This window comes from Salvelinus fontinalis, chromosome 10 (assembly GCF_029448725.1).
Source record: "Salvelinus fontinalis isolate EN_2023a chromosome 10, ASM2944872v1, whole genome shotgun sequence".
Classification (NCBI taxonomy): Eukaryota; Metazoa; Chordata; class Actinopteri; order Salmoniformes; family Salmonidae; genus Salvelinus; species Salvelinus fontinalis.
The window spans coordinates 18,894,290-18,918,012 of NC_074674.1; the positions used below are offsets into that span (position 1 = coordinate 18,894,290).

The 23,723-nt window shown below is 44.7% G+C and overlaps 1 protein-coding gene across 3 annotated transcripts in view; it reads right to left on the reverse strand.

Moving 5' to 3' along the window:
* ttll11 (tubulin tyrosine ligase-like family, member 11) overlaps window positions 1-23,723 on the reverse strand; it is a 41,522-nt gene that overhangs the window by 8,024 nt on the left and 9,775 nt on the right. For 2 of the 3 annotated variants that reach the window (XM_055935970.1, XM_055935969.1), the window contains exons 3-7: window positions 22,788-22,921; window positions 17,571-17,861; window positions 16,412-16,696; window positions 15,441-15,536; window positions 15,249-15,361 (exon numbers count right to left, since the gene is read on the reverse strand). In XM_055935970.1, the coding sequence (XP_055791945.1) occupies window positions 15,249-15,361; window positions 15,441-15,536; window positions 16,412-16,696; window positions 17,571-17,861; window positions 22,788-22,919 (917 nt within the window). In that variant the 5' untranslated portion in view covers window positions 22,920-22,921. Of the gene's footprint in view, window positions 1-15,248; window positions 15,362-15,440; window positions 15,537-16,411; window positions 16,697-16,898; window positions 16,914-17,570; window positions 17,862-22,787; window positions 22,922-23,723 lie in introns of those variants that run through there. The other variant, XM_055935972.1, reaches the window with a different exon arrangement.

Consider the following 23,723-nt stretch of genomic DNA (forward strand, 5'->3'; position numbering starts at 1 on the left):
AAGAAACTCAAATATTGTGGTTACGTGGTTACCACGTGTTATTTCATAGTTTTGATGTCTTCACTATTATTCTACAATGTAGAAAATAGTACAAATAAAGAAAAACCCTGGAATGAGTAGGTGTGTCCAAACCTTTGACTGATACTGTATATTCTGTCCCTGTGAGCTTACGAATGCTGCAGATGTGAAAAGCAGAGAGCGAGAGACAGCTTTACCGATAATTATACAACTATACTATTCGACAGGCCCAGAAAACAAGAACGACCAATCTGCCCTCTACAACCTCTCAAAACACAAATCAATTATCCACTCAACAACATTTTTTTAATTAGTTGACTGTTAATACAGTCCCAAAGTGTTGTGCATGTCATCAGTTTTCAAGATTTTGGACTTTCAAGAAGCAAATGTGTCACCGGCCACATCACGATGATGCACATTTTTTGCGGATTTTCCCCTTTAAATACAGCTCATCTAGGAGAGAAATGACATTTCTTGTCCAAAGAAAGTGTTGTCTGACTGTTTCTACAAACTGGATGATTATGTGCGGATGATGGCAACAGGGTGGGGGCAAGAGAAAGAGTGCACAATAGGTTGAACAAGAAAGGGAGAGAGAAAAGGACAGAGAAGCTATAAAAAAAAAATATGAAGAAATAGGAGAATGGATAGAGTGCAGAGGAGCGATTAGGGTCTACTGTTGGTACATAGTAGGGCTGAGCGAGAGCGAGATGGAGATGGAGATAATGTCTGTCCATTGGAAAGGGTAACCACTAAGCCCTCACAGAGCTGAGCTACAGCTAATCAATGACAGAAAAAACAACATCATTCCCACCCTTTATCCGTCCACTCTCCTGTCATCCACTCCCCCTCCCCCATATCTCTTTCTCTCGCTCTCCCACATCCATCTCTCCCTCCCCCATATCTCTTTCTCTCGCTCTCCCACATCCATCTCTCCCTCCCACATCTCTCCCTCTCCACTGAAATTGCTGTGGTGGTAGCAGAGTGGCCACATAACTCTTAAACCTGCTGTCACACTGCAGAAGGGGGTTTAACCAGCAGCTAGCGTTTCCAAAACACTCCCTGCCAAGCCAACCGTAGCCAGCTAAGGAGCTAAAACAATCTATATTCCACTTTGTTTTCTCACAGCAACTTCGTGAATCTTCACCCTCCAGTAACCGGCGTGAATGCAGAGACGAGAAAGTAGCATTGATCAACGATAAACAGCCCTGTTGTCGTTTACTAAAGTGTGCAGCTGACTCATTTTCTACTCGTCTGAATCGGAGCCGTCACTGGGTGGGAAAAGACGGATTTAAAAAGACGAAATGGAGATTCAGGCTGAAGCATCCCATTGAAGTTGAATAGGAGTGTTGGGAGAAAAGAGTGATGACGCAGGATAGTGTGAATTTGTCACCAGGCAGTCGGTGTAATCTAGGTTTGGCTTGAAGGAAAGGCAGTCTTCCTTACTATGGGTCTTCTGCCAGTTGGCTCAGCCTCACCTTTTCCAGGAGTTTTAGAATTAGAGAAAAGGCTCCAGTGGCCCAGCTCCACATCAAATCAGCCCGGCAACAAGAAAAGCAGATCCAAACAGAACCAGAGCAAATACACAGGAAATGCTACAAATGGTCCTCTCATTTGATATAAATATACTTTATTGTCCCCTTGGACAATAAAGAATGCTGCTGCTCCCACATAAATAGAATCAATTGAGAATAACACCCAATCACACACACCCCACCACACAAAAAGTTCATAAGTTAATGTCAGGCGAGGCCGTGACTAGGTGGCAGTTCCACATGATGAAGAACTACGGGCCAGGCTCCAGTCAGTCATTGCCAACTCCCTCATCTCTACTGTATGTCTCCCCTGTTGTTAAGATGTTTTATTGACAGGGGTACAAAATAAATGTTTATATCTGTTCCGCCTGCATATAGGCACCCTATAACGTCTCCTCGCTGGCTGGAACTCTGTTTTCAGTGCATGTATGGGGTCCCATATGACCTTTCTGGCCTGTCTGATGATGGTGTCTTAGAGAGAGGGAAGTGTCATGCCTATAAATCTTCCCTGCGGTCATGGTTAATCTCAAGATTTGGGCTTTGAGCTACACGGTCAGGTTACCAAACCATGTAGCAACGCTGTAGCGTTGACGCCACAGACCCGGAGTTGACGCAGGAAGCGCAGGCGCCCTGGATGCGTGAGCACACGCTCTCCACAGCGGTGCGCCAGCACAGCCCAATGTCGCCGTGGACCCCCAGGTACTTGTAGGAGTTGACCTGCTCAACGTTCCCTCTGCGCACCCCTATGGGGCCCAATGGACTTAGGGGTTGAGGATAATCTCCTCTGTTTCTTGGTGTGTTTTTTTCCCACATTCACTTGTAGGTGATGTTCATCACACCATCTGACGAATACGTCGAGCTCTGCCCTGTGGCCGTTGGTGTCGACCGGAGTGGTGTAAAAGCTCTCTGCCGTCGTTCTCTGGAGTGATGAACGCTTTACCATCTGGCAGTCCGACGGATGAATCTGGAGCCCGAGGACAGCGGTTTTGTCCGAGAGCTTAACCGCGTAGTTGTTGGGGTACCTGATGACGCAGTTGTTGTCGTCGTTGTTGTTGTATACAGCGTGAAGAAGATAGGGGAACTTACGCAGCCCTGGTCGTTCCGTGCTGTCGGGGACGCCCCCCAGGGTAAGTGAAGTGGGTTTTAGTCAGGTAAAGCTTCCTGTAGGTTGGGATGTGTGTGTGAAGTACACACACACACACATACCTCGTTCCGACTCATAAATCGCCCTCGCCGACGACACAGGACACACGTCGTAGCTCAACGCGACACACACCTCAGCTCACCGTAGCTCAGCGTAACACAGAGTCTGTGCTGAAAGATTAATGTGCTAGGTGAGAGTGCTGCATGTCTGAGTGTGTCAGTGATATCATCAAACCTCTCCATTCTACCTCTCTCTGGGTGTCGTTCGAACCGCAATTATTCATCCTGCCTGTCTAGCTCTCTCACTCCTTCCTGTCAAACCTCAACAATGTCTTTCCACGCTCTCTAGTTTTTACTTTGCCTCAATATTTGACTCCAACACCATCATTAAGTTTGCTGATGACACAACAGTGGTAGGCCTGATCACCGACAATGATGAGACAGCCTATAGGGAGGAGGTCAGAGACCTGGCAGTGTGGTGCCAGGATAACAACCTCTCCCTCAACGTGATCAAGACAAAAGGAGACGATCCTGGACTACAGGAAAAGGAAGGCCGAGCACGACCCAATTCTCATCGACGGGGCTGTAGTGGAGCAGGCTGAGAGCTTCAAGTTCCTTGGTGTCCACAACACCAACAAACTATCATGGTCCAAGCACACCAAGACAGTCGTGAAGAGGGAACTACAATGCCCATTCCCCCTCAGGAGACTGAAAATATTTGGCATGGGTCCTCAGATCCTCAAAAAATTCTACAGCTGCACCATCGACAGCATCCGGACTGGTTGCATCACTGCCTGGTATGGTAACTGCTCAGCTTCCGACCACAGGGCACTACAGAGGGTAGTGCGTACGGCCCAGTACATCACTGGGGCCAAGCGTTCTGCCATACAGGACACCTATACCAGGCGGTGTCAGTTGAAGGCCCTAAAAATTGCCAAAGACTCCAGCCACCCTTGTCATAGACTGTTCTCTCTGTTACCACACGGCAAGCGGTACCGGAACACCAAGTCTAGGTCCAAAAAGCTTCTTAACAGCTTCTGTCCCCAAGCCATAAGACTCCTGAACAGCTAATCAAATGGCTACCCAGACTATCTGCATTTATACATTTTTTTTATAGTTAGCCAGGGGCCCACCCCAACACTCAGACATAATTTACAAACAAAGCATGTGTTTAGTGAGCGCCAGATAGGGATGGGCAGTAGGGATGTTCTCTTGATAAGTATGTGAATTAGACCATTTTCCTGTCCTGCTAAGCATTCAAAATGTAAATGAGTACATTTGGGTATCAGGGAAAATGTATGGAGTAAAAAGTACATACTTTTCTTTAGGAATGTAGGGAAGTAAAAGTAGTCAAATATAAATAGCAAAGTACAGATACCCCAAAAACCGATGTAAGTAAAAATACATTAAAGTACTACTTAAGTACTTTACACCACTGGTGTTTGATGGGGTTGAGGTCAGGGCTCTGTGCAGGCCAGTCAAGGTCTTCCACACCGATCTCAACAAACTATTTGCTGAAACAGGAAAGGGACTTCCCCAAACTGTTGCCACAAAGTGGAAGAACAGAATAGTCTAGAATGTCCTTGTATGCTGTAGCGTTAAGATTTCCTTTCACTGGAACTAAGGGGCCTAGCCCAAACCATGAGAAACAGCCCCAGACCATTATTCCTCCACCAAACTTTACAGTTGGCACTATGCATGGGGAAAATAGCGTTCTCCGGGCATCTGCCAATCCCAGATTTGTCCGTCGGACTGCCAGATTGTGAAGCGTGATTCATCACTCCAGAGAACGTGTTTCCACTGCTCCAGAGTCCAATGATGGCGAGGGCGAGGTTTACACCACTCCAGTTGACGGTTGGTATTGCACATGTTGATCTTAGGCTGCTCCATGGAAACCCATTTCACTAAGCTCCCGATGAACAGTTCTTGTGTTGACGCTGCTTCCAGAGGCAGTTTGGAACTCGGTAGTGAGTGTTGCAACAGAGGGCAGATGACTTTTACGAGCTTCAGCCCTCGGCGGTCCCATTCTGGGAGCTTGTGTGGCCTACCACTTCGCAACCAAGTCGTTGTTTCTCCTAGACATTTCCACTTCACAATAACAGCTCTTACAGTTGACCGGGGCAGCTCTACAAGGGCAGAAAGTTGACCAACTGACTTGTTGGAAAGGTGGCATCCTATGACAGTGACACTTTGAAAGTCACTGAGCTCTTCAGTAAAGCCATTGTACTGACAATGTTAGTCTATGGAGTTTGCATGGGTGTGTGCTCAATTTTATACACCTGACAGCAACGGGTGTAGCTGAAATTGCCAAATCCCTAATTTGAAGGGGTGTCCACATACTTTTGTATATATAGTGTATGTCTCTATTCTAAATCCTACCTTTGTGTCCTACCTTTCTATGTGCCATCTTTCCTTCATCCTAGGTCCGACCTTTCCTACATCCTACCTCTCTACAGCGTCTAAAGCTGCCTGCGGTTATAATCCACTCTGGTACGTTTGGTTACGGATGTACCTGCGCCATCTGCTGAGTAAGCAACGGCTTAGTTCCCCCAAATGACGCTGAAAACACGTTGTGTTCCCCGGAGTTAAAGAGAGTCCCTGATCAGCGTTTTAAATGCATTCTGGAACAGGAAATGTTGGATAATGCGGTATGCTGAGAGAGTGAGCAGTTATTACTCATTAATAGCCAGCCGTATCCATTTCAGTTCCAGGGAAAACTGCAGAGTTGTTCGAGTTGTTATTGCTTTCCTGCTAACATTGTTATTGCCTGTTCTGTTTTGAGCACACTACATCCCCTGGGAGAGAGAGAAGTAGAGAGATGAACCGTACCAGCAGCTATGGATGGGTGGTAGTACGATCTAGGCCTGTATTCACAAAGCATCTCGGAGAAGGAGTGCTGATCTAGGAGCAGTTATGCCTTTTAGATCATAATATTATATGGACAAATCCCGGATCAGCAATCTGAGACGCTTTGTGGATACGGGCCCTGGCCTTAGAACCACCTTCAGGGTGGGTTTGACACACAGATGTGACCTCACACCTTGATTTCCCTTGGCCACCCTCCATTACCTTTGTTCATTTGTTCCCGTGACGATTCCCAAATCAAAATGTCTCCCATCCATTTTTACACTTCATTTAATAGAATTTTGCAGATCATTACTGGAAATCGGATGCGTTTGGCTGCTGTGGAAGGTGTGGAGGGGGAGGAAAGGGTTTGTCAGTGTGGCTGGTTTAGCATACATCAGATGAAGCCATCGGCAGCAAGTTTTGGCTGGCTGTTGCCATAGCTGCGTCACGTAGTTTAACGATGGGTTTTTGTTCGATAGGCATAGAGTTGATAAACACAGCTCAGGGCACACACACACACACACACACACACAGTAACTCATGATTAACATCTTCTCATTTTGTTCAATGTATCGCCCGGCGCTGCACTGATTGCGTGTTTTAGCAACACATCAAATCTAAATGGCTAAATTAATAAGCATTAGCGCTAGCCAGCCGGGGATAATTAGCGTTTTCCACTACAGGCAGCCATCGGACTCTGTCACACTCCATCTGCACAGCTGACAACACATCTCCACGCAATCACCGCCTTACCTTACCTTATTTTTGTTCCCGCCTGGCAGAAAGCAGGGGGAGTGTGTGCGTCTTATCAGAATACATAAAGGGAACCAAAGCAAAACAATCTGATTTGTTGTGTCATTTTCCACTACTTTATAGTTTTCAGCAGACTGAAACGCTAAATTAAACAGAATTGTGGGCTAGAAGACAAATCAGAAACTGTTGACGGCTTAAAAGCAACTCAATACTCCCGTCCTCTGATATAGAAAACAAGTGGGCTAAAGCAGAAATGATGACAAGGGAATACCAATGCCAAACACCATGACAACTGAATCAAGTCTCCAGAAGGTCATAGCTCTCCTGGTAGTAGGAACCAATGTCATTGGTTGTCATTGGTGTCATACATGATATCTATGGCAGTACTGTAACTATGGCATTACACCTTGTTGAGGAAAATAATCCAGAAATCACTTTACTGGTCAGTTTATTTAACTAACAACGTCACAGAAAGTATGAATCACTCATAAAATATGAAAATACTGCCCTATTCAGCTGTGATGTACGCCTCACTCACTTTTATACAACGGGTTACCAACATATTGAAATAATTAGACATATCTTCATTATTTTGATGAATTTATTCATTCTATTTCATCCGTCTACGAGATATAGTCCCGACACAAATCTAGGGTTGCTACCCAAGCCGGCTGGTCGTTCGTTCTATCGGTTTGGTTGCCATGATGGCCGACAACGTTCTTATCTCTTGCTTGCTAGCTAGCCAACTTTGGCTAACACAATAAAGTTAAACAGTGCAGCCAGAATAACATCAAAGTAGCTCCATTTACGTTTGTTTAAGCTGTTTTCTAGTGATTTTATTTTGTTGGGGGAGGGGGCATGATGTCACCTGGCATTCACCTTGCTCTCTCGCCAGGCCACTGTTCAGACGAGATAGCCAACTACACAGCTAACACAATCGCTTCAAAAATAAAGATGGAATGAAAGCAAACTAGCTGCATTTTGTGGTTTTCTATTGATATTTCTTTATGTACATCCATAAAAATTATGCCAATTCATGATTTCGACTGGCTAAGAAAAGCTGCCAGCCTGTTTCTTGTCCCGGCATGGAGATCGAACTTCAACATTGAAACAACGTTGCAAATGCTGGAGACAGACGGCAAGGTTATTACAAATCTCTGCTGTTGAAAAGCAAATGCTAGACGAAAAGAAAAATGGAAGATAATGTCTAGATGCTTTTTACAGTGTAGATCTAGTATATAAACTGCCTGGCTGAGCTGAAAGGACAGTGGATTGAACAGTCAGATGGAACAGAGTAAAATAGGCATTTCAACATAAGATTTAGCCGGTGTTAACTTGTGGAATAGACACCGGCTGGAATGCGGTTTTAACCAATCAGCATCCAGGTTTAGCCCCACACCTGTTGTATAAAGAGCGAGAGATATGCAGTGAGGATGATCCAGGATTATAGATATATTATACAGGATTATATCAATAAGGTCCTGGTCATGAATATGGTAATAGCTGAAAGGGCATTATCCCCCAGCAGATATTCCTCTCACCGACTCTCAGAGGAAAAACTGACTGATCATAGAAGATATGTGACCGACTGGCTCGATTCGGTCTTATGTAGCAACATGCTCATTATTTTCAGAGCTAGAAAATGGTACATCAAACACTACAGTTGAGGAACAATGGGAAAGTAATTCTGCTTTGAAAATTGATCAACTTGTAACCTCACATTTGAGAAAATGGCCCTTGAATGTTTTGGTACCTACTGGAGAGCTCTTCTTTGTCTACATCCATTCAGCATCATTCACACTCTCTTAAGCTTGAGCCCCATCCATCTCTTTAAGGATTCAAATGTGAGGCCATGTACTAAACCTGTGGTCACCAACGTTTCCTGAGTCAAAATGTATGGAGATCTACTGCTCTGATTTTTTATTAACATGACTTAAAAAAATGTAAGCCTATGCAACATTAACCAATTGAAAACAGTACTGTAGCAGTGAGGTTTGTGCAGTAAGCGATAGGTCCAATATATTATCACTGCATACTGGCTTTGCTTGAATTTACCTGCCAATGCATTGTTGTTGGGGACATTTTTTAAAATTGTATTTCAAAAATTTGAGGTAGGCTATACGATCACACCGGTAATAGATCCATTGTTCTATTACTTGTGAGGCACAGCTGAGTGAGCATACATTAAAATAATTCGCTTTTTATTTTACTGGGCTGATGGGGCCTGCATCTGATGGTCAGTCTCAGCGGAGGGAGAGAGCAGCAGACTGAAGGTTCATCTCTCAACATCCCTCCACTCTCCCTTTCCTCCACTGACCAAAAAGGGACACCGTCTTCCAGCTGATGGCGAAACTCGAGTCCCACCGCATTATTTCCGCCTCGTGCACAAACTCATGTTGTTACTCCTATGAACAGAGAAAGTGAAATATTCCTTGAAATTAAAAAAGACCAAAGCCGCTAATAATAACAACAACAACGCAAGTCTATCGATACACTTTCCAACTCATTCATTATTGCTGCAGTGCTTGTTGTAGCGCTGAGTGGAAATAGGAAGAACACACATTTAATTGCTTACAATAGTGTTGAATACACTGCAGTGCCTCTCCTCATGGCCGGCACTTAAACATGAACTCACTCATAAAAACAGCAGCTCTTTGCTGTATTCGTTGACAGTCTCTCTCTAGTCGGGGTTTTAAACGTTTTGAAATCTCAATTTTGCCGTAGCTTTCTTTTATGCCTGCTACGTTACTGCAGACTCGGTCATCTGAGCAATCTGATTGGCCAGCGGTGACATAGGCACTTGATTTCCTAAGCCCACCGGGAAGGCAGAGTTTATACCTTCAGACACATGAAATGGCAACAGTTTGCCTACCCGGCGCGCAGGGCAGCTGAATTGGCAGCACCTACTATCAACAGCCCGAGACCAATAAAAAAAAATAGGAACACAAGGCTTTATTGTTGGGTTTCGTACAGAAATGTTTGGCGATCGACTAGAAATGCCTTGGAAATCGACAAGTCGATCATGATCGACCAGTTGTTGACCACTCTACTAAACAACCAAAGATTAAGACTAACGGCTGGTTTATACTACGAGTGTGTTCCTAAATGAAATCTGGAGTGCCAGAAAGCGCTCTGGGTTTGCATAAACTCAGAACCGTTCGTAAATTCAGAGCGTTTCACTCTCGGAGCGTTCAGAGCGCACACTGGATGCTCTGGCTGAGGTGTAGGGTTGATCCGAGCGTTCTGTCCTAACAGCAGCAGTCAAGCACGCAAGCTAACTGGCTAACGTTGGCTAGCTACCTCCAGACACAAATGAGAGAACTGCTCACTCTGACCAGTTTACTTCCCACAAGAGCTGGTTAAGCTGTTTTTATGTTGTCCAGAGCGTTGGTGAATACAATGTTTACTGACATCAGCCATACTCAACAGGTGTTGAGTGTTTCGTATATTTGTCAATTATTCTGTGCTCTGGCACACTCAGACAAGAGTGCTCTGAAATAGAGTAGATAGCCAGAGTGAATTTACCAGCTACGTCGATTGACAGTTGTTGCAGTGACATCGTAAACATTCTATTGAAATAGTTACTTGTATTGTGGAGTCTTATTTTTTGACATGTAGCTAGCTATCTAAACAATGAACCATATTCCCAACTCATAACGTCACTACCCTGCATGAATCTGCAGGTAGCTAACCAACAGGGTTCAATGTCAGCTAGCTAACATTAGGCTATAACTAAACTCAGCAACAACAAAAAAAGTCCTCTCACTGTCAACTGCGTTTATTTTCAGCAAACTTAACGTGTAAATATTTGTATGAACATAAGATTCAACAACAGACAAACTGAACAAGTTCCATAGACATGTGACTAACAGAAATGGAATATTTTTGTCCCTGAACAAAGGTCAAAATCAAAAGTAAGTCAGTATCTGGTGTGGCCACCAGTTGCATTAAGTACTGCAGTGCATCTCCTCCTCATGGACTGCACCAGATTTGCAAGTTCTTGCTGTGAGATGTTAACCCACTCTACCACCAAGACATTCCTGTCTTGCAGGAAATCACGCACAGAACGAGCAGTATGGCTGGTGGCATTGTCATGCTGGAGGGTCATGTCAGGATGAGCCTGCAGGAAGGGTAACATGTGAGGGAGGAGGATGTCTTCCCTGTAACGCACAGCGTTGAGATTGCCTTCAATGACAACAACCTCAGTCCGATGATGCTGTGACACACCGCCCAGACCATGACGGACCCTCCACCTCCAAATCGATCCCGCTCCAGAGTACATGCCTCAGTGTAGCGCTCATTCCTTCGACGATAAACGCGAATTCAACCATCACCCCTGGTGAGACAAAACTGCGACTCGTCAGTAAAGACGAATGGACATTGCAATTTATTGAACTGGCCACATTTGCAGTGCTCATGCCTCCTTGAGGCATGCCTAATGCACATTTCCACAGATGAGCAGGGATCCTGGGCATCTTTCTTTTTGTGTTTTTCAGAGTCAGTAGAAAGTCCTCTTTAGTGTCCTAGGTTCATAACTGTGACCTTAATTGCCTACCGTCTGTAAGCTGTTAGTGTCTTAACGACCACTCCACAGGTGCATGTTCATTAAATGTCTATAGTTCATTGAACAAGCATGGGAAAGTGTTTAAAAACTTTACAATGAAGATATTTGAAGTTTTGGATTTTTACAAATTATCTTTGGAAGACAGGGTCCTGAAAAAGGGACGTTTCTTTTTTTGTTGAGTTTAGCAATGCAAATGGCTCTGAGATATGAATAATATTACTACACATGTCATACACGTAACGTTAACTAGCTAGCTAGCTAACAGTACACTTTAACCTGAAATATAAAATGAATTCTGACAAAATTAGAAACATGTAATATCTGAAAATGTTAGCTAGACTCTCTTACCCGTATACATGGATGAACGCTTCTCCCTCTGTCACGGATGTCATGGTTTCCCTTAGTTTGAAGATGTAATCCGGAGACAGGTGTTTTATACAACAGCCTTCTGTGTGTTCTCTTTTCGACTCCATCCGCATATTTGCAATCAAACGGCAGAATTGTCTCTATCTCCTTAGCTATCATACTCTAATTCCACCGATTTCAAAACTCAGTCCTCCAGAAAGTAGAGAACACTTATGCAGCTCTACAACGTGATATCATTTTTTTTTTTAAATGTACACGTTAGAAAAGATTACCTACACATACTGACCAGCTCATTAATAGACAGAAGCATGCTACATGGCAGACCAATCCGAACTCATCTCGCGGCATGTCCAGCCAACTCATTATTTCAGCCAGTCATGGCTAGCGGGAAGGTTGCTGACTTTTTCAGTGGCTAAACCAACTAGGCACGTAATTTAACATTTGTATTCGTATTTACAGATGGCATACAAGTTTGTTATTAAGGCACATGAAAGATCACATGCTCCAGAAGTTTACGTTCAAAATGGCGCTCCTGTGAATTAGTGACGTGCAACATGTGCCTAGTTTCCTGAAACGAGTCACATATGGAAGATCATCGTATAGAGAAAGATGCGGAGAGAGAGAGAGATCATTCTGACTGTGAAAGCCATGTCTTGATAACCAAGGAAGGGAGAGCGAGAGAGAACAGGGATAGATCAAGACAGAAAGCGAGAGGATGAAAATGATAGAAAAGGGCAGAGAGAGGCAGAGAGAGAGAGAGGCAGAGATGTACCGTAACGAAACGGTATGTCTTAACGGAATAGTGGTAAGGGGAGGTTAGTGATGGCCACCCCATGGGCCGCAGAGCATCGAGCTGCCTGCCAGACTCACACACACCCACAAACATACCCGGTATAGACACACACGGCAGTCATGTGTGAAATTTCATCACGGCTGGGCTGGAATTGAATGTTTCCCTTTAACAGGCTTATGGAGAGCTGCTCACTGGGGCGTTTCTAGAGCTGGCTGGCCAGAGAGACCAGAGGGAGAGAGAGAGATAGACTTCCCCCTATCAGCAATCCCCAGGTCCAGCCTAGAGCCCAGACCCACACACGTCACACTGATTGGCTAATATCACCACACACACAGGGTGAACTTAGTCGAGATGGAGGGAGGGAGGTAGGGAAGGAGAGACTTGGGTCGCTGACACCATCTATGGTAATGGGGGAATGATGCAGCTTCACCCTAAGCTTCATCCACATCTCAGTTGAACCCTAACCCTAGCCTCAAAATAAACAGTTTTCAAAGTAACTACTGTTGTTCTAGTTACATTGAGGAGAGTCACGGCTTTCTGGGAGTACATTATTTATTTCTCACCTCTTGATATTGAGTTCATAGCGTCATTTAACAATCAGAGTAGGCTTCTTCTTGGACATCTTCAACCTGTCCCTGTCCCAGGCTGTAGTCCCCACTGGCTTCAAGGAGACCACCATCGTCCCAGTGCCCAAGAAAAACAAGGTGACATGACTATCGCCCCTTCGCACTCACCCCGGTCATCATGAAGTGCGTCGAGAGGCTTGTCACGGCCCACATCAAGGCCAACATGCCAGGCACAACGCACCCACTCCAGTGTGCGCACCGCCAACAGCACCACGCACACCATACCCACTCCAGTGTGCGTACCGCTAACAGCTCCACGCAAGATGCCATTTCCATCGCCATTCACACGGCCGTAACACATCTGGACAAGAGGAACACCTATGTGAGAATGCTGTTAATTGACTACAGTTCAGCATTCAACACTATAGTTCCCTCCAAGTTCGACACCAAGCTGAGAATCCTGGGTCTGGACACCTCCCTCTGCAACTGGATCCTGGACTTCCTGACGGGCAGACCACAGGCTGTGAGTATTGGCAACAACACCTCCTCCACACTGACTCTTAACACAGGGGCCCCCTGGGGTGTGTCCTCTGCCCTCTGCCGTACTCACTGTTCACCCACGACTGAGAGGCTTTGCAGGACACCAACTCCATCAAATTTGCTGACAAAACCACAGTTGTAGCCTGATAACCAACAATGACGACTCTATAGGGAGGAGGTGCGTGAACTGGCATTGTGGTGCCAGGAGAACAACCTCTCCCTCGACGTCAGCAAAGCAAATGACTTGATTGTTGACTTCAGGAAGCAGAGGAGGGAAAATGCCCTGATTCACATCAACAGGACTGCAGTAGAGAGTCAGCAGTTTGAAGTTCGTCGGCGTCCACATCCCCGAGGACACGACATGGACCAACAACGCCACCACTGTTGTCAAGAGGGCACAACAGCGTCTCTACTCCTAAGGCATCCTCCTCCTCAAGGTCTCCACACACCCCAGCCAAGAGCTGTGCCTTACCGTCGGGCAGACAGTATCGGAAGCATGAGGTCTGATAGACAGTGTCTCGGAGCCTGTTGGTATCTACAAGCCATCAGACTGTCGAAGACTTGAATTGGGACTGACCACCTGCACCGATTCTACACACGTTAGCACACACACCGCTGCCAAACTCTTATTATGATTGCTAAATACTGCACAATTTATACTTCTGCTAAATATACATATTCTACTGAGCCATTTGCTTTATGTTCGTTTTCTTATTATTTCGTATTGCTGTTGCATCGTCGAGAAGGAACCTGCAAGAAATCATGTGTATCTCGTACATACTATACTACAAGTTTTATTAGTGGTATGTAGTATATGGTTTTGGATGCGCCCGCGGAGCGGCGCGCGCCACTTGCGGTGACTAGGCCTACCTAAAGTAGCCTGCATAGGCCTACCTAAAGTAGCCTGCATAGGCCTACCTAAAGTAGCCTGCATAGGCCTAGCGCTGGAAAGTTGTTGTAGGACATTACATTTACTGATCGATGACTCAATTAGCCTACATGGCTATCTAGCGACATTGTCATATTTAAATATGACAATCTAAGTGTGTTGAAGTTCTCACTTCCTCAGGTGGTGAATAATATAGCCTAGGCCAATATGCACAAAAAAAATAAAAAAATAATAAATCAGATAATTCGATAGGTTGCACATCAAAATATCAATCACGCATTCCCTGGATATGTCAGATGAAATAGCTTACTTTTTTAAATCATAGGCTACTATCTAGGTTGTCTTACTTGTCACTGGGGGAAAAAAAGTGTCTGTTGGCTACTGACAGTCTACAAAAAGAAAAAGGTACAAAAAGACACTTGGCTAGCCTACTGTAGTCAATCTTAAAAAGACAGGCCTACTTTGGAAACAAAAATAAATGCAATGCAATTCTAAAGAATAGAGTAATGTCTTACATTGCTCAAATATATCATAAAGCTTCGTAGCCTTTTACACTACATTGCATATTTGGTCACCGATAAACGCCTAAAATTGGAACACAGTGGCTGTACAGTAACATGCTGTACAAGACGTCAGAGCTCTGGCTCTGCACTGGATGGGGTTTTGACTGAAAGCCGTTCTGGACTTGGGCACCTCGCGTGACAAGACGTTGACCCCCCCCCCCCCCCCCCGCTAACTGGGCAAATATTTCAAAATGTTTTTGTTATCAGAGTGAGGGAAATGCTATAAATTAAGAGGACTCTGTATTTTGAACGATAAGACATTGAGGATTATAATAAATACCGCTTTGATGTCATACAAGCAACACCCGTGAGCCCAAATGCGCACTTCACATTTCCAGAGCATAAAAACAAAATGTCATACACAGTGTCAACATTTATGATCATGACACTTGATGTACAGTTACATTGTAGTCATTTAGCAGAAGCTCTTATCTTGAGCGACTTACAGGACCAATTAGGGTTAAGTGCTTTTGCACAAGGGTACAGACAGATTTTTTCACCTAGTCAGCTCAGGGATTCGAACCAGCGACCTTTCGGTTACTGGCCCAATGCTCTTAACCGCTAGGCTACCCTGGGTTGTTCTGAACAGAATGAGCCTGTGTTTGTATATTGTGAAGAGAATTAGCTTCATGGCCACGGGTGTGTGTGTGTGTGTGTGTGTGTGTGTGACTCACGTGAGTGATTTCCTCTGAGCAGGGTCCATGAGACGAAGCGTGTCCCTAATAACTCCCACCTTCACCTCCTCATCTACTGGGCTGGGGACGTACTCAAACACCCCCGGGGACACCTGAAACAGACACACCATTAGCACTTCAGAGCATGGCAGTGATGATGATGATGATGATGATGATGGTGGTCCTACTCACCTCCTGCTCGTGTTCTATTCTCATACTGGGGTTGGCGTTGACCTCCAGTAAAACTGGCTTTAGGTTCTTCATCAGGAGGATGTCAAATCCCAAGATCTAACACACACACACACACACACACACACACACACACACACACATGGTAGAAATGGGCGTTATGTATTGCAAAACACCACATCTACAACTCAGTCACACTATCCCTAAAATACATCTAGTACCTTAGAACACATTTTAATATCATCCATATTAGTGTCGTTTTTCAGAACTCCGTCTGAGCTCAAGGCTATCGACGCGTGGATTAATGGTCTTTCACCTTGATACAACTGAAGATAGTGTGAGAGGAAAATTACATATTTACCTGATTTATTTCAGATTAATGGTTAACAATTCATATTTAACTAATAGTAAGACATTTCTGTCCTACTAGTGTCTGGGTTTTTAATGGTCTCCACTCTAGTTCCCTGCAGCTAATCTGGGCGTATGGTCACCAGAGAAGGCTTGAGCTGACAAATGAGTTAAAAACTGCATTACAGAAACAAGAATGTGTTTTACTAGGGATAGCTTAGGAGTAGAGCGATCCCTCATCGTCTCAAAATCATCCTTGCATCTGGGAAACTAAAAACAGGGTGGGGTTAAGACAACAACCCCCTGCAGATAACGACAGGATGACCCCAGTGGCTTATCATGCCCCAATCTGCATCGGATGGGTGGAACCAATCATGACTAAGCATTTTTAGTGTCAGCTATATATAGGACTCTGCATTTGTGTAAAGGTTAGATTACTCGACCAGCCTCATTATTGCAATAATTAATCAATATTGAATAAAGATGATTGTTTGACGAAATGACAAAGTCTCTCTCACTTGATTAGACTATTCAACGACAATAGTTATATTAGATTGTAAAACCTCTATCCCATTAGATTCACATGACAACTAACTGAATCACACACTCCACACTCCTGTCCCTACCTGGAAACAGGTGGGTCCTGGTTTGCCGGGCGGTATGTCGGCCTGGTAGTAAACCTTGAGCTCAGGGACCAGGGCGATGACCGTCTTGATGACCAGCGAGATGATGTCTGACCACACCTTCTTAATGTCCACCCCCTTAGAGGCCAGGCGGTAGAGCACGCTGGAGAAGGTGCGCTTGCTGCCCGACGACAGGCTGTCTGAGTGGACGAAGTTCCCGCTCTGGACGTTGAGGGAGTAGTTGGTCAGGTGCATGAACACATGGCTCAGGTTCTTCTGACTGGGCTCCTAGTGGGGTGGCAGGGAGATGGGAGAAACACATTTCAGAATACTATATTCACTGTTTAAAACATAAAGGCAATGTTTAAAATGATAGTAGTATGCTTTCAGGCCGAACGGAAGATAAAATATCATATGTACTGCTTATGAATGCGGTATGTATGCGTCATGCAGTCCATGCGTAGGTACTCTTCAGATAAAGTGTTCTTACCTGGTATGGCTCGGTGCAGAATGGGTTTATTATAAAGTCCTTATGCATGTTCTTACCTGGTATGGCTCGGTGCAGAATGGGTTTATTATAAAGTCCTTATGCATGTTCTTACCTGGTATGGCTCGGTGCAGAATGGGTTTATTATAAAGTCCTTATGCATGTACTTACCTGGTATGGCTCGGTGCAGAATGGGTTTATTATAAAGTCCTTATGCATGTTCTTACCTGGTATGGCTCGGTGCAGAATGGGTTTATTATAAAGTCCTTATGCATGTTCTTACCTGGTATGGCTCGGTGCAGAATGGGTTTATTATAAAGTCCTTATGCATGTTCTTACCTGGTATGGCTCGATGCAGAATGGGTTTATTATAAAGTCCTTATGCATGTTCTTACCTGGTATGGCTCGGTGCAGAATGGGTTTATTATAAAGTCCTTATGCATGTTCTTACCTGGTATGGCTCGGTGCAGAATGGGTTTATTATAAAGTCCTTATGCATGTTCTTACCTGGTATGGCTCGGTGCAGAATGGGTTTATTATAAAGTCCTTATGCATGTTCTTACCTGGTATGGCTCGGTGCAGAATGGGTTTATTATAAAGTCCTTATGCATGTTCTTACCTGGTATGGCTCGGTGCAGAATGGGTTTATTATAAAGTCCTTATGCATGTTCTTACCTGGTATGGCTCGGTGCAGAAACGCGACAGCCCCTCTTTCGCGATATAGATCTCCAGCGGCTCCAGGGACTTGACCAGCACGTAGAGACGGATGTCGAACTTGAGCTTGTCGATGAGCAGGGGCTTGTGGATGTACTCCTGGACCACAGACTGCTTGGTATGTGACCCCGCTATGACCCTGAGGTCGCCGGGGTCACGGATGAGGTAGATGCCGTCCCCCTGGGACCCTCCGTCCGGCTTGATGATGAAGGTGGGCTTCTGGGACAGGTCAATGTCCTTGGCCAGATTGATCTGAGACAGACAGCAACACTCAGAAATAAAACATTGACCAACCAGGAGTCTAAATGGAAGAAGACGTTAAAGGTCAATCAAGCAAGGGTCATCTGATTTGATGTTTAGGGGAAAATGCCAAATATTTTTGCTCTTTAACTTTCAAACCAATTCTCATCAATGGCAAAGAGGCCAAATCAGCTGGATTGTAAAGGAGCCCCCACTGAGTCAAATCCCCGTACATTTAGTGCTGAAAGATGATAGAGGACTTCCTGTCATCCCCGTAAATGTGACTTAAGCTCATACTGAGTGATATAAGGAGAGCGATATCAAGTCTAATACTGTAGCTATTGGCTTTGTCTATGCATGACTGCATCTTTAGCGGAGGACATTATCCTGTCCGTGCCTCTCTGGAAAAACATTACTGCTAATGTCTGTATGGACATTTTTCAATATTCACTCTCTCATGAGTATTTTTGCACCAGTCAGACACCACATCCCAAGGCCAGATATTAAGCTCGGAGGGCTTATATTTATCTAGAGCAATTTCCTACACTGGGATTAATTCATATTAACTACATACACAGTCTCATTCCTTATCGTGACCTACCTTGATTGAAGAATGAAGTAATTCAGCCTAATGTTAATACTTAACGCCCTCAGCTCTGATAGGATCCTATGGCACAGCCCCATCAAGGTTAGTCTATGTCTAGTCCAGGGCTCTCCAACCCTGTTCCTGGAGACATACCGTCCTCTAGGTTTTCAATTCAACCCCAGTTGTAACTAACCTGAGTCATCTTACCGACCAGCTAATTATTAAAATCAGGTGCGCAAGATTAGGGTCGGAGCGTAAACCTACACAACGGTAGCTCTCCAGAAATCAGAGAGCCCTGCTGTAGACTGTCTGCGGTTAAGATGCAGAGCCTTTTAAAAAAGGGGCTGCAGTGCCCCCCTCTGTTGGACTAGCTGAGCTGTATCTTTTTACACTGTGCCCTTTCAATGTCAGTTCATTCACAAAGCCAGTTGAATGACCCATCCACCATTCATCCCTATGCTAGGCAGGGAGGCTGTCTGAGGACACACCCTCTCAAAGTCACAGTGACCTCCGAAGGTCAAACACCATCACATTTTCTAGCTCTAAATAATCCTGCGTGCCAACCAGGGGAGAACGACTGCCCCCTCTCATCGAAGCCACAATAGTTCAAGGCCAACTTCTGTACGGCAGGCATTGTTAGCAGAAAACAGGAGGTCCCATTATAATGAATAGGTCAATCTTCTTGTAAATAGTCAAATGTTTCAAAGACGATCACGGTACCAATAATTGCTTCTAATACACCAGATGTATGTCCTTGAACCAATCATTTTTTTTTAAATCACACACAAAATAAGCTATAAAGATAATCGAGTTGCTAATGGGAGCCTGCAGTACCCCGGTCGGCCATCAGCTTGAGTTACTCAATGAGAGGGGGCAGCACTGAGCTAGCCTGCAACATCACTTCCTGGAGTAGCTCAAACTGCACATGTTATGTCTCCATGAGACACCATAACTGACTTAAATTTGGCTTCAATGCGTTAGACATATATGGTGTCACGTGATCAAAGGCGTTATCCATTCATACAGTCAGGTACATAAATATTTGGATATTGACCAAGTTATTATTATTTTACCTGTCTACCACAGCATATTAAATAATTAATATTAATTTGAGGGTATTTACATCCAAAATCGGGTGAACGGTGTAGGAATAACAGTACTTTATATATGTGGTCCGCCCCTTTTTATGGGACCAAAAGTAATTGGACAATTGGCTGCTCAGCTGTTCCATGGCTAGGTGTGTGTTAGTTAATTTACAAGTAAGCAGATAAAAGGTCTAGAGTTGATGTCATGTGTGGCATTTGGAATCTGTTGCCATTAACCCTCAATATGAAGTCCAAAGAGCTGTCACTGCCAGAGAAGCAAGACATCATTAGGCTGGGAAAAAAAATCAAAACAAACCCATCAGAGAGATAGCAAAAACATGAGGTGTGGCCAAATCAACTATTTGGTACATTCTTAAAAAGAAAGAACGCACTCACGAGCTCAAAAAAGCCCTAAAGACTATGGAAAACAACTGTGGTGGATGACAGAAGAATTGTTTCCCTGGTTAAGAAAAACCCCTTCGCAACAATTGGCCAGATCAAGAATGCCCTCCAGGAGGTGGGCGTATCTGTGTCAAAGTCGGCAATCAAGAGAAGACTTCACCAGAGTAAATGCGGAGGGTTTACCACAAGATGTAAACCTTTGGTAAGCCTCAAACAGGAAGACTAGATTAGAGTTTGCGATAAAAAATATTAAAAAAATAAATAAAGCCTGTACACTTCTGGAACAACATCCTATGGACAGATAAGACAAAGATCAACGTGTACCAGAATGATGGGAAGAGAAGAGTATGGAGAAGGGAAGGAACTGCTCATGATCCGAAGCATACCACACCACATAATCTGTGAATCACGGTGGAGGTTGTGTTATGGCGTGGGCATGTATGGCTGCCCATGGAGCTGGTTCCCTTGTATTTATTGATGATGTGACTGCTGACAGAAGCAGCAGTATGAATTCTGAAGGGTTTAGGGTTATATTATCTGCTCAGATTCAGCCAAATGCATCAAAACTCATTGGACGCCGCTTCACAGTGCAGATGTACAATTACATTGTTTTACCTTTATTTAACTCGGCAAGTCAGTTAAGAACAAATTCTTATTTTAAATGACGGCCTAGGAACAGTGGGTTAACTGCCTTGTTCAGGGGCAGAACGACAGATTTTACCTTGTCAGCTCGGGGATTCAATCTTGCAACCTTTCGGTTACAAGTCCAACGCTCTAACCACTAGGCTACCTGCCGCCCCAATGACCTGAAGCACACTGCGAAAGCAACCCAATACTTTAAGGCAAAGAAGTGGAACGTTCTGCAATGGCCAAGTCAATCACCTGACCTGAATCCAACTGAGGATGCATTTCACTTGCTGAAGGCAAAACGCCCCAAGAACAAGCAGGAACTGACGACAGCAGAGGTAAAAGCCAGGCAGAGCATCACCAGGGAAGAAACCCAGCATCTGGTGATGTCTATGGGTTCCAGACTTCAGACAGTCACTGACTGCAAAGGATTTGCAATCAAGAATTAACGCACAATTTAATTTATGATTAGCTTGGTTTGTCCAATTACTTTTAAGACCCTACAATTGGGGGCTATGTATAAAAATGGTCGTAATTCCTACACCGTTCATACAATACTTTTGACAAAACCCTTAAATTAAAGATGACAGTCTACACTTAAAGCACATCTTAATTGTTTCCTTTCAAATCCATTGTGGTGGAGAACAGAGACAAAATGATGCAAAGTGTGTCACTGTCCAAATACTTATGGGCCTGACTGTATATACAGTCATTGGTGCCAATGCTGAGGCTTCAATAAGGGGGCAGGAGGAGTAGAGGGGAGGGGGGGGCTGTATATGCATATATGTATGTATGTATGCGAGTGCATGCGAGCATTAGAGCATGTGTGTGTGTGTGTGTGTGTGTGTGTGTGTGTGTGTGTGTGTGTGTGTGTGTTTAACACAGCTGGCGCTGTGGTACAGTATGTGTGTGTGGTATCCTGTGGTATGCTAGGGACCAGGGTGTGTCACAGCCTGTTAGAGAGCGTGTCATTCACTATTAGCAGCTGCTGCTGGCTCTCTCTGTGCTAAACTGCTTAGCCATGCCCTGTTCGCACTGAGCACGCTCAGAACAGATCCACTGTCCCTGCCAATTACCCCAGAAGTGTGTGTGTGTTAGTGTACGTGTGTGTGTGTGGAATACACGAAGGCCTGTGCACCACTAGTTTGCATGAAATCATTGGACGCAAAACGGTGCCATAGGAGTTAAGACACTGTCTAGATTGCCGTTTCCGACAGATGGGTCGGCGGTACATCTCCAAGCTGTGCCAAAGAAAGTTAACTAAGAATAGTAAAACCTCATTGACTCAGAGGAGCCAGCGAGCACTTACACTATTTTACAACATCCAATTAAGGTCAAGAGCTCAGCCTTGTGACTGGATGCCATGGGGAGTGAATGTCCCTGGTCCACTATGGACTATGCAGTGTTTCCCCTATATTAATTTAGCAGGGGCGGGTCGCCAGTGCTAAATCGTTGCCACCACAAAAAAAAGATTAATGATAAGAATATATACCTCAGTTTATTAGGTACATCTAGTACCGGGTCAGACCCACCCTTTGCCTCTGGAAGAGCCAGAATTCTTCAGGGCATGGACACTTTGCTCAATTGGTATTTAGGGACCAAACGTGTGCCAGGAAAACATTGACTGATAATGGAACCAGCGTGAGGGGCACCGACGATCATACCATGCTCAAAGTCGCTTAGGTCATTCGTTTTGCCAGTTCTAATGTTCAATCGAACAGTAACTGAATGACTCGATGTCTGCTTTATATAACAAGCCACTGTCTGTGGGAGCAAATAAACAGTCCACAGAGTGTATATACTGTATGTTTTTATATATCATTTTGGGGACAGTAAAACGTTTTCAGTGTAAACTTGAACTACTAAAACCAGATATAAAGTATGCAGAAATGATAATGCTATATATATTTTCTCTTAATAAGATCATCTTTGAGAACTAACAATCACCCCCCCCAAAAAAACTAGAGTCAGGGAGAATCAAAAATTCTCAAAGTGTCATGGCATGGGGACCCCGTTGATTCGATTTGTTTGTCACTTAGATATAAGAACATGGCATAAGCCATGGCAGAATTTGTATAATTGCAAGAAATGTGCATTAAAACAGAGGGCCTCTAAAACCCACACTAACTTTGCCAAATCCTAGGGGAAACGCTGAGCGCAACTGAAAACAGAGGTGGGGAGACAGGCATTTACACAGGCAGCCCAATTCTAATCTTTTGCCCAATTACTGTCCTGTACCTGTGTGGAGAATAGCTGGTACTCCTCGGGCAGGATCCAGGAGCGGGGGTAGAAGTTGTACTCCTCAGGGAACAGCTCCTGCATGGTCCTCACAGCTCGGGTCAGGTTAATCTTCCTCAGCATCTCAATCATACCTACAGAACAATTCACACATGGCCAGATAGACAGAGGCCAAGTTAAAAAGGTACACTACATGACCAAAAGTATCTGGACACTTGCTCGTCGAAAATCTCATTCCAAATTCATGGGCATTAATATGGAGTTGGTCCCCCCTTTGCTGCTATAACAGCCTCTGCTCTTCTGGGAAGGCTTTCCACTAGATGTTGGAACATTGCTGCAGGGACTTGCTTCCATTCAGCCACAATAGCATTAGGTCAGGCACTCATTTAGTGCGATTAGGCTCCGTCAGTATTCCAATTCATCCCAAATGTGTTTGAGGTCGATGGGGTTGAGGTCAGGGCTCTGTGCAGGCCAGTCAAGTTCTTCCACACCGATCTCGAAAAATAATTTATGTATGGACCTCGCTTTGTGCACGGGGGCATTTTCATGCAGAAACAGGAAAGGGCCTTCCCCAAACTGTCGTCACAAAGTTGGAGGCACAGAATCGTCTAGAATGTCATTGTATGCTGTAGTGTTAAGATTTCCCGTCACTGGAACCTAACCATGAAAAACAGCCCAAGACCATTATTCCTCCTCCACCAAACTTTACAGTTGGTACTATGCATTGGGGCAGGTAGTGTTCTCCTGGCATCCGCCAAACCCAGATTCGTCCATCGGACTGCCAGATGGTGAAGCGTGATTTATGACTACAGAGAACGAGTTTCCACTGTTCCAGAGTCCAATGGTGGCGAGCTTTACACCACTCCAGCCGACGCTTGGCATTGTGCATGGTGATCTTCGGCTTGTTTGCGGCTGCTCGGCCATTGAAACCCAAGT